General features: G+C 53.7%; 1 protein-coding gene and 1 long non-coding RNA gene across 7 annotated transcripts in view; one reads left to right on the forward strand and one right to left on the reverse strand.

The window, feature by feature from the left end:
• The window catches only part of TNRC18 (trinucleotide repeat containing 18), an 88733-nt gene extending 86027 nt beyond the window's left edge, over nucleotides 1-2706 (reverse strand). For all 6 annotated transcript variants that reach the window (XM_080941429.1, XM_080941427.1, XM_080941426.1 and 3 more), the window contains exons 1-2: nucleotides 2568-2706; nucleotides 314-744 (exon numbers count right to left, since the gene is read on the reverse strand). In XM_080941429.1, coding sequence (XP_080797555.1) covers nucleotides 314-500 — 187 coding nt within the window. In that variant the 5' untranslated portion in view covers nucleotides 501-744; nucleotides 2568-2706. The remainder of the gene's footprint in view (nucleotides 1-313; nucleotides 745-2567) is intronic.
• A 457-nt stretch (nucleotides 2707-3163) lies between these two features.
• LOC308439388 lies at nucleotides 3164-5640 on the forward strand. The gene is made up of 3 exons (XR_013975618.1): nucleotides 3164-3227; nucleotides 3803-3883; nucleotides 4358-5640. It is a non-coding gene; the product is annotated as an uncharacterized lncRNA (long non-coding RNA).
• The last annotated feature ends 9837 nt before the right edge of the window (nucleotides 5641-15477 follow it).

The raw sequence follows: 15477 nt of genomic DNA on the forward strand, positions 1-15477 counted from the left end.
CGCGCCTACATTTAAATTATTTATTTTTTTAAATTTTGCAAACTCCACTTCCTCAAGAGCCCTCGGAGTGGGATCCCCCTAGAGTGGTTGTGACCGAAGATACTTGGGTCTCGGGAGGATTAAGACTACATGGTACACTAGGGACAGGTCTTGTCTTCCTGGAGACTCTGCACTAGGATCTGAGCCTCCTGCACACCCTGGTGAAACCGGACAGAGACACCCAGCTCCAGCCACTTAGGTTTGACCTGGGCTCCCGCCCTAAGATCCCCCTCAAGGCTAGAGGGTGGGTGCCAGCGCAGTGCGCAACACTTACCCGGGTGCGGGTGTAGGTTGAGACCGGCCATGTATTTCCCAGGCGGTGGGGGACCTGGCAAGCCCGAGGAGGGCAAGCGTCCGGCGGTGGCCGCGCCCACGCGGTGGCTGTCCATGGCCAGGCCGGAGAGCAGCGGCGGCGGGGGGCCGTGGACGGACCGCTGGGGCCCGAAATCTCGGCCATCCATCCTCCGCGGGAGTGCCGCGGTCCGCCTCCCCACCCGGCCCGCCGGCCCGCTTCAGTGGGACTTAAAAGTTCGGCCTCGATGTAGTCCTACTGTCCTCGGGTGGCGGGCGCTCCGCGGTGTGCATGGCGGCGGCCAGCGGGGCTGGCGCTCAACCTCGGGCCCGCGGCCCGGGGCGCGTGAACCGCCCGCGGTGAGTCCCCTCCGGGCGGCTGAGCGGAGATGAGGAAAAAGGCGTACACTGTGTCTTGATGAGGGAAGAGGGCCGTGGAAGACACAGAAGAGGAAAGGGAGAAAGGGGGAGGGGAGAGAGAGGGAAAAAAAGAAAGAAAACAAGTTTCAGAAAGTCGCCTCGCCCTTCAGGGTTGGAGAGTAGGGAACCGAGCTGGTGGCCAGAAATAAAATCCCGAGCCGCCCCCTCTCCTCGAAATGCAAAGACCTATGGTCCTTCCTCCAGCAGCTCGGGGTTCCAGGGACCTGGCTCAGGAAAGCGCCCCGACTCGCTGTGTCCCAGCCCGGGCTCTTGCCTGCGAAGTCCTCTGTAACTGGGGAAGGCCACTCTACCGACCGCGCCCGTTCGGCCAAATCTAAACCTGGAGCGCTTTATTTTTCAGGCGTCACAGCTCCGGAGGTTTAAAACTCCGAACGCTTTTGAGTTGGTCGAAATGTGTCCATAATACCTTGCCACTATCTGATTCGCAAAGTTTAATGTTTAACCATTTTGGGGCCCTCGGCTCCCTTTTTTCCCCTCCCGAGTTTTGGATCTCCTTGTGAGCCGCCAAAATATAAAATAATAATAATAATGGGGTGTTGTTGTGTTGTTTACCAAGGTCAGATTCGAAACAGGCTTATTTTTTAAAGGAAGATCACCGCCCCCCTCCTGTTGCCCCCGTCGGGCCACTGGGAGTCGCAGAATCCGCATCCCCGAGACGTGGCATTCTCGCCCGCGAACTGGAAAAAGACTCCTTCAAAACAAGATTTGGTTTCATTTTCCAACGCCCGGGCCTGGGAATGCCGATGCCCGGAGGACGTGGCCTGGTATGGATGATTTGGGGATCATCAGAGAAGGGGAATCCAACGATCTCTCTTCTACCCTAGCTTTGCGACCCACACACCCCCAAAATAACCTACAAAGGAAAAACCTTAACAGTGCGGACCAGCGGAGGGGTGCCACCCCAGCATCGGGTAACCCCCCTGTAATTCCTGTTTAAGCTGTTTGTTTAAAAGATCTGTCGTTTTCCTGTTCCCGAGGGGAGCAGAGCGCCCACCCTTCCCCTCGCTGACCATCCACCAGCCCCAGGCAGCTTTCGATCTTCTGATTCCGGGAGACCCGGGGAGTTCTAGCAGCCGGGGACTAAGCCACAGCCACGGGCTCCCGGGTGGCCAGCCGCCCTACGCCCAGACCCAAAAGTCCTCTTCCCCCAACTTTGCTAAGGACGCCTATTTTAACGTGGCTTTGGTTACAAACACCCCCTCTTCCTCTCGCCCTCCCTCGCTCATATCAGGCTCTGGTTACCAGAATTGCGTTTACTTTTGAAAAAATCTACGATCGTCACAGCCTGGGATACTTGTCTCAAAGGCGCCAAGAGCTTTCCGCATACACTTAAAGATAATATTCTTTAAAGGTAGCGTTTTGAAAAAGGCAGTGCCCAGGCGCCCCACTTTAAGGAAGTCGGGGTGAAGCCCTAAGGAGCAGCCTTTGCCGTGGCCGAGAAGCTGGCGTGGCTATCTGCGGGGTTCCACTGCGTCCTCCTCTACTTTTCTCCTCTTAAATGCAGCTAAAATGGCTGAATTCCGGCTTTTAATTAAAAACAGCCTATAATCGAAACCGTCTCGGCGTCCGCGGGCTAGCCTGCCGCCTGCCGGGAACCAAGTAGGGAACCGCCGCCCTCGGCGATGCTGCAGACTGAGGGCTCGGGTGGGAGTCCAGGGCGCAGCGATGCGTCCTCTCCCCCAGGTCCCTGCCCTCCGCTTCCCTTCTGGGGACCCCGACAGTTTCGGGGACCGCCTGCTTTGCGGCCCCAGGGGTACGCTGCACAAGTTCGGGGAGCATCGGGGCCCGGAGCGTACCTGGCGCGGCGGGGCTCCGGGCTCCAGGCTCCGACGGCGACTCCGGCAACCGCCGCGGTTCCTGGCGCGGCTAGGCGCCCGTACTGCCCGCCATCCCTCGGCCGCCGCTCCCCTCCGCCACCCGCAGCCGCCTCACACTTTTTGCCCGCCTTTCCTTTTTTTGGTAGAAAACCGCTCCCCGGGCCGGGCGCGCGGCGCGCCAACTCCTCCGCCCTCCCGCGGCCCCGCTCCCGCAGCCCCCGGAAAAGCCAGCTTTCCTCCCGCCGAGCTCCCCGCTTTTTAATAAAATCCAGGTAGCGCCGGTTTAAAGAATCCCAAATCTCCATATACAGCCCGGGATTGGAAAAGGTACATTACACAACCCCCCTTTCAAGTTCCTCTCGCTGGATCTAAAAAAAAAAAAAAAAAAAAAAAAAGCGAAGGGGGGGCCGAGGGGGACGGGGGAGGGGAGCCTCGCAGACGAAGAAACACGCATTGTTCCCGGGTGCCCGCCCCCCCTTCGGGCCAGCCCCCGGACGCAGCGCATTGGCCCCGCGCGCCGCCCATCACGCGCATGTAAACACCTTGGCCCTCAGCCATTCCTATAAAACCAATTACGGACCTCGGGGCTCCAGCAGTTTCCAGGCTCCCCACGGCGGGGCTGAATGATCAAAACTGGTGGTGAGAATTTTTCCGAGCCGTTTCTAGGCAGCCCTCCCCCTCACCAGCTCCAGCAGAACCCCCTCCTTTCTCCTTCTCCACCCCCCATCCCAGCCCCTCCTCCTGCGTCTGGACTGAGTGATCAAAATAGAGGAAGATGGTTGTCGCCGCAATCCCGGGCATTGCAAGGCCTCCTGTCAGCTTCCTTCTTCGGGAGGAGGTGACAAGCTAGCCGGGAAGAGCGGAGAGCCGGCGGGCTGCTCATTGCGCCCGCGCCCGGTGCTCCCTCTCCAGGGTGCCACTCCAAAGAGCGAGGTTCAGACGCCAAAGTGACAAGGCCTGCTTTCCTGCTTGCGCTCTCTTCTCTCCTCTCTCTCTGTCTCTCTGTCTCCCTCTCTCTCTCTCTCTCTCTCTCTCCCTCTCTCTCTCTCTCTCCCTCTCTCTCTCTCTCTCTCTCTCTCTCTCTCTCTCTCTCTCTTTCTCTCCTTCTCTCTCTTTCTTAAAATAAAGCAGCGATTCATTCCCTGTCCCCCTAGCAGTCGCGGTCGGGTGGGATGGGCAAGCAGGCGACAAGGACTTTTTTTCTTTCGCCTCAGCCTGCGGGTCCCCTCCCTGAAACGCGGTGTCAGAAGGCTTTACTGATTAATATTTTGGACAGGCCGCGGCGGTCGGCAGCGGTGAGTTGCATCTTATAAAAAGGGTTCCTATAGAAACCCGGGCTGTGGGGCTCTGCGGCCGAGTGCGCACCGCGCGCCCCTCCCCAAAGCCCCCTTTGGCGTGGGCGCCCCTCCTTTCCCCCCCACCACCCCCCCCCAGAAAAACCAGAGCAGAAAAAAGGATTAGATCGGCGGAACGCGAGCTGAATCCCTCTCGGTTCTGACATTTCAGCCCTATTAGCATTTCTCCACGGGGCCTTCTGAAACCTATTAAGGTGTAATATTAAAAACCTCTTGGCTGGGGGCCTCTCTCGCCTTCCATCCGCCGCGCCCCCTCCAGGGAGGGCGAGACCGGGAAAGGGAAAAAAAAAATCTGTTGAGCTCAGAGGAAGCAAGCCAAGCCCAAAAGTGCTTGGCTGGCCACGGCGGCCAGAGGGGGAGGGTAGCGGGTAGCACCAATCCCCCGGACTTTGTACTTTTATTTTGCTCTTTCAGCAAAAGAAAAGAAAAAAAAAAAAACCTTTCGGGGTTAAATGGCCGGGAACCGCCGACGGCAGATATACCTGGCTGGGGACCCAGGGAGTGTGGTCATCGCCGAAGGAACGGGTCCTAAAAGAGTGGGGGGGTCCCCCTGCACCCATTCCGCAAGCCCCACAGGAGCCCGAGCCCAGCTAGCATTACCTACCCTGGAAAGGAAGCTTGGAAAGGCAGAGAGAGCCTTGCAGATCCTGCCTCGAGAGCAACCGTGGTTATAGGGTTTTAATTAAAACAAAAGAAGCCCGCTCTTTCGCCCTGCTCTGCGGACTCAGCGTTTTTCTACTGCTGCTATTTTTTTTTTTTTAAGAAATCCATTTTTAAGGCAATTTTTGAGAGTTTTTTTAAAATGAGCTAGTTAGCGCTCATCCGTTCTATTTTTCTTTTCTCCACTTTTAGAAAGAAAAAAAAAAAGGGGAAGATTCGAGAGAGAGAGAGAGCTGGGGGTGTCTAATTTAATTCCAGGATAAATTTGAAGGGAAAAAAAAAAAAAATTCGGCCTCTTGAGAGCAGTTTCAAGTTGCCCTTCCTGGAGCTTTCTGCGCTGGTTTCTAGGCTGCCCTCTTTTAGAAGCTGGAGCTCGGTGGGGGGAGGAGGGAGGAGTGAGAAGGAGAGAAAAGAACGAAAATAGCCGGAGCCGAGGGGAAGTGAGCGACGGTGTCCGGGTGCTCGGAGCTGGGCGACCGGGTCTCAGTGGCAGCCAGGGCGACCGGAGACGACCGGTGCTGCCCGGGGACCGCCAGGAGCAAAGACGGAGAGAGGGGGGTTAGAGAAAGGAGGTATTGTGTCTATGTGCCTTAGGGGAGAGGGGGGGAGTTGATTGCAAGAAATAAAATAAATGCTGTTAAGCTGCGAGGGCTGCTGGAAACAAGAGAGAAACGGGCTGAGGGGGTGGGGGGCGCCTAGTGCCCTTGAGTTTTATCCATAGGCCTTTGTGGGTTCCCAGTTAAACCCTCCCACGCCTCAGTCGCTCGCTTTCCCCCACCCCCAACGTCCTCCAATATTCAGAGCGCAGGCCCTGATCTCCCCCCTACCCCCTCATCCCTCTCGGGATCCAGAATGTTTTTCTTATTTTAATACAGCTCAAGAAAAAAAAAAAATATGTATCTTGAGAGAGTCGGGGTGGGGGAATTGTGCAAAAGGCTTGCGGGGTTGGAAAAAAACAAAGGCCTGTTTTTATAAATGTTTAATGTTTTCACCCCTGGATGCTCCAAGACGCCTTAATTGTGACGGCGGGGTATGTGTGCCATAAATCATTTAGCTGCTAATAAAAAATTATTCCAATTTGCCCCGGATTTGCCGATGGCGTTTGCATTTTTCAAGTGTGCGCCCCGTCGGCGTGGCATACCGACCCGGAGTTTCATTAGGGCTGTGGTTGGGGCGGAACATGACCCGTTCCCCTCTGGAATGTACGGCTTCCCGGTCCCCTCTGGACCTGCCACTCGGCCCTCAGGCCACCGGTGTGCTGGGCTTGGGGTACCGGATTCCTGGCCCCGGGGAGGGTAACACTGGCTGAGTCCCTCCTGCATCTCTCCGGGCTGCCAAGTACAGCGTGCGGTGCACAGGCCAGTGCCCAGGTCTCCGTGTCCCTGTATTCCCCCACACACACATTTAACAGCGGTCGGAAGCCATGTTGGGGCGTGGGGACATTTCTAGAGAAGCAGAGGCTACACTACACCACCACTTCAGAGAGCCTCCAGGTCTGGGGAAAATAACCTCCAAGCCGGGCTGGACCACACTTAACTACAAAAGCCCGGTGTATTCGTCCTGGAACGAAGCTGGAGACAACCGCAGGGACCACGAGTCCAGGCGCCATCTTCCGCGCCCCATCCCCCCACGCTTGTTTACCCGGTGGGATCCGTGGCCAGAAAAAATTCTGTTGACGCAGTGTGTGTGTGTGTGTGTGTTGTACTGAAAATCGTGGGGGGGGACCTCCGGCGAAGTCCCAAATTCCCGGACAACTCGGCTGGTCTGACATGGTTGTCCCCAGCCACTCCTGAGGCTTTTGGTGTATCCTTCCTGATACCTGGTTCAAATCTGGAAGCTCTGGACGAGTCCCCACGGACAAAACTCAAAGCTCTTTGTTGTAAAACCAGAGGACAGGCCAACCTTGAGTGCGGCTGCCTTCCCTGCGGTGTGCCTTTGTCCGGATCCAGGGAACCCCGCGCTCCCCTCACTTCTGCCCCAAGAAAACTTGAATCCTCATCTTCCACAATCCGGATATTGTTAGCTGTGTGGACGGACAGGTTTCCACCCGTGCTCCTCCATCGGGGGAACATGGTGGTGGAGCTAATTTCCCTAAGAGAGGACACCCAAGTGACCCTCTACCCGTTACCCCGAACTCGCTCTCCCAGAGAGTGGAGCTCCACTGGAGACTAAGTGACAGGGACCCTAGGAGAAAGCCAGCTTGTGCCTCCGGTGATGCCACTGTCGAGTCTAAGATGGGTGTTTCCGTAGATCCTAAATCCGTCTGCCCCGGAGCTCCCGGCCCGGGCGCCGCTAAAACCCGGAGAGGCCAAGCCGGGCCCAGCCACGCCCGCAGCTTTTCGCCGCGGCTGGCCCATCAGCAGCTGGGTATCCTGAAGTTCATCCAGCCAAGGGCAGCCCAAACCCGCCAACAAAACCAAGGATTGGTGCCAGAGCCTCGCACGCCACCCCAGACCCCAGTGGACAACTCGCAGCCCAGGGGCGGTGGCACCGGGCCACTTCGGATTTCTGCTCCTCTCAGCCCCGCCTCCGACCCTGGCCTCCTCCTCTGGCCCGGGTCGGGTCTTACATTCCACTGTCTTGGCTCGAGAAGCATTTGGTGAGCTGGGAGCGGCCTGGGTCATAAATCTGCACTCAGGCCCTCCTCCTCGAGGCAGGGCCAGGCACTCTCCTCTCCTTGGTCATGGCCTGAGGACCCCGAGACCACGCAGGGAAGCCAGCCAGGAGCTTCCCCATTCGCCTAAGAGAGGGAACTGCCTCACCCACTCAGTGCCAGCACCGGGACTATCGGGCCTCACAGATCACCGGCAGCTGGGGTAGGGGGTCTGGGCCCAGGCACTTCTTTTAGTATAGTTCGACGAGGCAGGGGTGGCTGTGAGGTCATTTATGCCAAGAAGGAGGACTTCTAGACCCCGTATTAATCTCAGGCCCTTACAAGAGATCTATTTGGGGGGAGGGGGGACATCCGAGAACCGATCAAAGTGGCTACAGGCATGGTATTTGGAGACAACCTCATAGGCTTCCCTTGCCTCCTTGCCAAGGACACCCCGAAACGTCTTCTTTGGGTCTGGTTTTCCCGAGTCCACCACGCGCCTTCCTTCTCAGAACCGAACCATCCAGAAAGCAGGCATTGGTCATCTGGTGATGGCGGCCATAGCATGACTGTTAAACCTAAGGGGGGGGAGGAACTACCCAGGGGGGTGTATTTGCGGTTAATAATGTCTCATGCTACAAGAATTTTCTTTGCCAACGAGGCAGGCAACAGACCGTTATGCTGGTCCCTGTAAGGGCATGGGGCTCAGGGTGGGGACAGCTGCACCGGGCACGGGGGGCGGGGGGCAAGCATTTACCCTCTCTTGGTCAGACGCGGGGAGCAGGGATATGGAAACCTTGCTCTCACCCACGGAGCTCTTGGATTCCCAACGACGTCTCAAAAGCACTTTTAGAGGGGCTTTGGGCCGGGCGCAGAGAAATATGAGCACTGAGCCGCGTAGTAGCCGAGCGGCAAGAGGCTGTGTACATCCACATTCCGGGCTAAGCAGTCCCTGCAAGGCCCCAACGAAGCGCCTCGGAAAAAGAAAAACAAAACAAAGCTTTGCCAGTTTCATCCAAGGTTAAACTCCACCGCAAGCATTTTTCTTTTTCTTTCTTGTTCCTATTTTTTTTCCTCCCTCCCCGGAATCAGAGCGATAGCGTTACTGCAAAGAAACCGCAAATAAATCAGCTTCTCGGCAGCCCGCTTTAGAGCTGCGGTGACCTTGGGGGGAATGTTTTCCTGCTAGACCCGTCCCAGAACTGGCGTGGGGGAGGGGACCCAGTGTCAACCCAATCCCCCACACTCACCCCCTAGAGAAGCAGGAGAGGGGGTGGCCAAGGACACTGGTGGGTGTATATTATGGCATGTGTGCCCCTGGTGAGTTTGGAAAGAGGTCGGGGGTACTCTGGTTATCATTTAAGAGGGACAGTGTCCGGTAATGGGGGATTTGTTGCTGCGAAAGGGCATGTGTACCCCAGACTACGGCGCCCCCTCCGCAAACGCCATACTAGTCCCTGGGGAATGGGGAACAAACCCCGATGGACAAACGAGGCCTCTTTGGGGACCTCTGGTCTTTGTCTGGGTGTGACCGGGTGTGTTCCGCAGCCAGTTTGTGCGGGGTGTGACTAATCGGATTTATGTGTGTGAGTGCCGGGGTGACTAATGGAGGGCTTGGCAACACGTGTGTTTGGGGAGGGGCGCTGCACCTAGGTGGGGACTCGGTGCCCCAGGAGGGGGCTGCCTGATTTCAGAAGTTCCCTCCCTTCCCCTCCTCCTCCTGGCTCCCAGCTTTGTTTGGGCCTCTGCGGGGCTGCCTGGCAGGCCCGAGCTTGCTAGGGAGCTGTGGCGCAAATTCCACAGCACGCCTGGCGCCCAGAGGCAGCTCCTGGCCTCCCGCCTCCCTCACCCACGTGGTGCCTCCAAATATGGGCTGGCCGCTTCCAAATTGGAGTTGTCCCACCCCCTGAAGCCGAGCCCTCCCAGCTTTTTCTAAGTTGCCCAGGGAAGCCACTGCAGACGCCCAGCTCTGTGATCTCTGATACTCTCCTAAAAGAATTCAGAGATGTCGGAGGTCACAGCCACACCAAGGAAGTCGCTGAGGCAAGGAGTTCGGGGTCTCTTAGGACCTCCCCCATCCCGTTTCTGGCGCTTTAAATGGAATTCAGTCACTCATACACTGTGGTCAAGAGCTCCACCTAGGCCTCTAGCTCTATCTAGACCTCAGGCCATAGGAGCCTTGAAGGTGGGTTGGTTCGGACCTATAACCGCCACGCTCCGAAGACAGAGGCCGGTGGTTATCTGTGAGTCTACCCAGACCAGCCAAGCCTTCATCGTGAACCCTTGTTCCATAGAAAGGAAAATAAGTAAAACTCTAGTTTTTATGCATTTTCTAGTTATTGATGATAGTGTAGAGCTATCCTCCAGAACTTGAGAGGTGGACGTCAGGGGAACGGGAGTTCAAGGTCATCCAATGGTGTTTAACAAACCGAAGCCTGCAGTTCAGTCAATCGGTCTCTCTCCCTCTCTCAAAAAAAAAAAAAAAAAAAAAAATCAATAAAGGGGGCCGGCAAGATGGCTCAGCAGATAAAGGCTCTTGCCACCAAGACTGACAATCTGAGGGCCATCCTGGGAAGCTGGGAAGTTAAAGGAGAACAGCCTTGCAAACATACTCCATATACACACAGTAGATGAGTGAGATATATAAATATAGATAGATATCACCCAAAGAGAGTCTCTAGTGGGTAGAGACGGGTGTGGGTTAATCTGGAGCTCCAGACACCTGGACAATTGCACATGCCATCTCGAAATCCCACAGCCTCTCTGATGCCCATAGGCTGCTGTGTCTAGCACCTTTGCCAGGCAGAAACACACTCATCAAGCAAACCCCAGGAAGTGGGGGAAATCTAAAGTCACACACCCCTAGCCAAGAAAGAGATGGGGGAGGGGTTTGACCCTGTCCAAATCTCCTGAGCCAGTAAGTATGCTTTCAGATTTCTCTCTCTCTTCACCTCACTCCCCCTCCTCTTTTTCCCTTTTTATCTCTCATTAGCATGCATTTTCTTTCAAGCAAGAAAGAAAACATTTCCCATGGCTACAGCTTTGAAAGCCCCTCTCCTCCACAGCCAGCGCCCACTCTGCCAGTGTCAGCCCATCCCTTCCCATCGCAAAGTCAAAAACAACCCCCCAAGAAAGATCAAACCTGACAGGCACCCTTCACAGCTTCCGGGCAGTACACCTCCGTGCTTTTACCCCAAAGAGGAGGGGGCAGGAGGCGGGAGAACCCCACCAGCACCTGTGCGTATCCACATTCAGCAGCCACAGTGCATCAGCTCCCAAGAAACTGTCTAGAACTGCTCTGGCAGGGGAGACCCTGCCCACTTGATTTTTTTTTTTTTCTGGAAACCTTGATTCTCCACCAGAATGCCCCCTACACTACTCTATTCCCATGATACAGCTCCCTCTTGGGGGGGGGGTGCTCTGTTATATGTTGAGAGCATCTCCCCCCACCCCCAGTTCCTGTGTGTGGAAGCAATCTCCTCACAATTGAAAACATTCTGTCGCACAGGGGAGCTGTGGACTCTGAGACACAAAAAGTAAAGCCACCTTAAAAGGCTTACACAACTCACAGGGAGCTTTCTCAAGGTTATATGAGCAGTGACGTGAGCCCCCCCCCCCCCCGCCGCCCTGGGCTGGTGGAGGGTCAATCCTGTATGCAAGCCCAGTGCTTCTGTCCAATAAATTCGTTGGTTCACCAAGGCGGACTTCACTGCGGTCCGTACCTGTGTAATGGGGTGGATGGGGAGTGTAGTGTACGTGCAGGGGTATAGGTGCCTGGAACCACCTCCCTACAGACAGAGTCTCTCTTCCAGTATCTAGAACTAGGCTGGCTGCTTCTAAGCCCCCAAGCAATCCTTTGTGCTCCAACCCTCAATCCCCCCCACACACACTCCCTAGAACAAAGGTTCTGGATCTATCAGGTCCTCCTGCTGGTGCAGCAGAGCCTCTTACCCCCACTGAGCTGTCAGCCAGCTCCTGTTACTTTGACCTACTGTCAGTGTTCTGTCTGGTAAAAGTTAATATCACATCATGCTAGGGCAACAATACTTCGAAATGACCTTATATGGAAATAGGAGCTTCCCAGAGCGTGTTAGTACAAGCCTGTCACACTAGCAGTCGAGAAGCTGAGGCCAAGGCTGAGGCAGGGGAACCACAAATTCAAGACAAACGTGAGCTGCCAGAAGAGACTCAGGAAGCAAAATGACAATTTTAACCTGTGCGTGCAGACGTGTGGACAATGTGGGCGGTGGCTGGAATAGGTATGGCCCCACAGGCTCCTGTGTGAATGCTTGGCCCACAGGGAGTGACCCCATTAGGAGGTATGGTCTTGTTGGAGTGGTGTGTGGCCTTATTGGAAGGAAGTGTGTCACTTCAGGCTTTGAGGTCTCCTAAGCTCAAACTATGCCCAGAGTGGCACACAGTCCCCTTCTGCTACCTGCCAATCAAGATGTAGAACTCTGAGCTCCTTCTCCAGCATCCCATCCCGCCATGCTTCCGGTCATGGCGACACTGGACTGAACCTCTGAACTGTAAGCCAGCCCCAATGAAATGTTTTCTTTATAAGAGTTGGCATGGTCTTAGTGTCTCTTCACAGCAATAAAACCTTAACTAAAGCGAGTGTCTTTGTTGTGCTCTGTCCACATTATCTATCTGGGCAGGATCTGCTAGGCACAGTTATTCCCAGCACTGTGAGTAGAGGCCAGCCTGATCTACAGAGCAAGTTCCAGGACAGCCAGGAGGACTACTTGGAGAAAAGGGGGTGAGGGGGATGGGCAGGATCACTCACCGAATCTGGACCTGAGTGGTTCTAACTACTTCAGCTCCCTGTCTTGCCCCAGAAATCCTCTATTTACTAACCTCTGAGTGCCGGATTACAGGCAGCTAACTCCTGCTTCTGGGCACCCAAACTCTGCTCCTTCCACTGACTGAAATGTGCCTTATCCAGAGTTATCTCCCCAGCTCCGATTTTAACCAGTTTTTTGGTTGGTTGGTTGGGTTGTTTTGCTTCGTTTTGGGGAGCAAGATATTGAGACAGGGTCTTACCATGTAGACTAGGCCAGCCTTGAACTCACAAGTGATCTGTCTGCTTCTGCCTCACAAATGCTGGGATTAAAGGTTTGTATCAGTAACTCAGCTTAACTAGCCTTAAACGTATATTTGCACATTACCACAGTGCAACTGTGGGAGCCAGAGGAGAAACTGCAGAAGATGCTTCTTTTTCTACCATGTGGGTGCCTAGTGTCAAACCCTGGTTGTCAGGCTTGGTGGCAAAGATGAAGACATGTCACTGGCTTGCCATTTTAACCACTTTTTAAATATAAGACTTATTTATCTATTTTATGTATATGAGTACATGGTGGCTGTCTTCAGACACACCAGAAGAGGATGTTAGATCCCATTACGGATGTGAGTCACCATATGGATACTGGGAATTGAACTCAGGACCTCTGGAAGAGCAGTCAGTGCTCTAACCACTCTCCAGCCCATTTTAACCATTTTAAAAAGACTTCCTTTTTGTTTTAATTCTGAGCCTTCTCTGTATGTGTGTATGTGCATGAGTGTGTGCATGGTGTGTGTATGGATATATGTATGAGTGTGGGGCTGTTGTGTGTATGGGTATGTATATGCATATGTATGACTATGGTATGTGTTTGGATGGATGGATGAGGTATGTGTGTATGGTGGTCTATGTGTGTTTGTGTATATGGGTATGTGTGTGAGTGTATGTATGAGAGTGTGTGTGTGTGTTTGGGTATTGTGTGTATGAGTGTGTGTATGGGTCTGTGTTTATGTGTGTATGTTTATGTGTGTGTTGCTTTTGAAAAAAATCCCAATTGTTCAATTTTACCGATGAAGACTCAGGAGCCAGATGCTGGGGTGAATGGTGAATGCCTGCTCACACAGGGAGACAGACAAAACACCCAGCTGACCTTCCTCCCCAGCTGATGTCCCAGAAGGAATGTTCTTTCTCCTCAAAAAAAATCCTTCCAATAGAACATCCCTCCCTCCTCCATCCTTCCTGACTCCCTCTCACTCTCTGTGGGTTTTTTCTTAATAATCCTATGTCCCCCTCTTGTCAACCGGTTGTCTGCCCCGCCTCTTGACCTGTGGTTGACTTTCTTTAATCCTGTTTACAATATTCAAGCGGAAAGCTCTTGGACTAAATGTGTGAGCCACATCACAACTAGAAACAGGTTTTCCCAGTAAATAATACAATCTTGGGGTTCATAGTGTGACCAAATAAATATTCAGCAACATGTGTGATGTATATGTGGGGGGATGTTTGGGTGTGGGGGGTGTAGGTATGGGGGCAAGTATGGATGTGTACTTGGGTGGGAAGGTAGGTTTGGTATGTGATTGGGTTGGGGGTAGGTGTGGTGTGGTGGTGGTGGTGGTGGTGGGGTGTGTGTGTGTGTGTGTGTGTGTCCCACCTGCCATGGTGCTGGGAATTGAACCCAGGTCCTAGGCAAGAGCTTTAAGTGCTATCACCCACTGAGCCATCTCTGCAGCCCTACATGTTAGCCATTTTAAAGCCCACATGCATGGCATTGTAAAACCATTAAGAGCATCCATCCAGAGAACTCATTCATCTTCCCAAGCTGAACCTCTGTCCCCACGAGATACAGTCTCTTCACTGCACACACGTACAAACCTGTCCTCGACTGCTCTAGTTTGAGTTTGTGAGCATGCTTGTGTGTACATGTCTCTCTGTGTGTGGGAACATGCCATAACCTGTATAGCGCTCAAAGGCCAACTTTTGGGAGTCAGTTCTCTCCACCCAGAGTCCTGGGGACAAGCTCATTTCAGTCAATACCCACACCGGAGCATCTCTCAGAATGTCCTTTGTAAGTCTGGGTAATGTTCTGCTGTGTAGATTTACTACATTTTGTTTATTTAGGCATCTGCCCCTGGGCAATGTCTTAGGCTGTTCTGTGTGGCTGTAAGTGAATACCTAAGAGAAGCCTATTTACAATGTGAGACTGAGGCAGAAAGAATGTGAGTTTGAAGTCACTCTAGACCATCTACATAGTAAGAACCTGTCTCAAAAAAAAAAAAAAGAAAGAAAGAAAGGAAAGAAGAAAGTAAGAAAGAAGAGAGAGAGGAGGGGAGCAGGAGCTGGAGAGATTGCGCAGTGGTTAGAGCACTGGCTGCTCTTCCAGAGGTTCTGAGTTCAATTCACAGCAACCACATGGTGACTCACAACCATCTGTAATGGGGACCCAGTGCCATCTTCTGTTGTATCTGAGGACAGCAACAGTGTACTTACATACATGAAATAAATAAATCTTTTTTTTCCCAAAGGAGGAGTTATATAACTTTATGGTCACGCAAGGCCGTCCACACTGAGACACATGGACAGATTTGCTTTGATAGCAAAGTCACTCCCAGCCAGGCATGGTTAGACATCCTGTGATCCTGACACTCAGGAGGTGGAAGCATAAGTAGGAACACCTCCAGGCTAGCCTGGGCAACCTAGTGAGGCCATGTCTCAAAGGAAAAGTGAGGAGGGCTGGGGTGTGGCTCAGTGGTAGAGCCCCTGCCTAGAATCCCCCAGTGAGGGGCTGGGGTGTGGCTCAGTGGTAGAGCCCCTGGCTAGAATCCCCCAGTGAGGGGCTGGGGTGTGGCTCAGTGGTAGAGCCCCTGCCTAGAATCCCCCAGTGAGGATCTGAGGTATAGAAGGATGGAATCAGCCCTACACTGTTGTGTCTGGCCCTACACAAGGCACATGTCTTAGTTTGGGTTTATTGCTGTGAACAGACACCATGACCACAACAACTCTTATAAAGACAACATTTTATTGGAGCTGGCTCACAGGTTCAGAGGTTCAGTCCATTATCATCAAGGCAGGAACATGGCAGCATCCAGACAGGCCTGATGCAGGAGGAGAGTTCTACATGTTGTTCCAAAGGCAATCAGCAGAAAACTGACTCCCAGGCAGCTAGAACAAGGGTCTTAAGCCCATGCCCACGGTGACATACTTCCTCAAACAAGGTCGAACCTACACTGTGTACGTGTGTGTGTGTGTGTGTGTGTGTTTGCTTTTGCAGACAGGGTTTCTGTCCATACCCTTTGCTGTCCTGGAACTTACTCTGTAGAGATCTGCCTGCCTCTGCCTCTGGAGTGCTGGGTCTAAAAATGTGCACCCCCACAGCCTGACTGATCTTTTTAGTATGTGGGGGGGGGGGCATGAAGGCAGTGGGTGGATTCTCACACCACAACACACAGGCAGGGCTCAGAGGACAACATTGTAGAGTTCTCAATCCTTCTACCCTTACACCCT

This window comes from Micromys minutus (genome assembly GCF_963924665.1).
Source record: "Micromys minutus genome assembly, chromosome: 29".
NCBI classification, from domain to species: domain Eukaryota; kingdom Metazoa; phylum Chordata; class Mammalia; order Rodentia; family Muridae; genus Micromys; species Micromys minutus.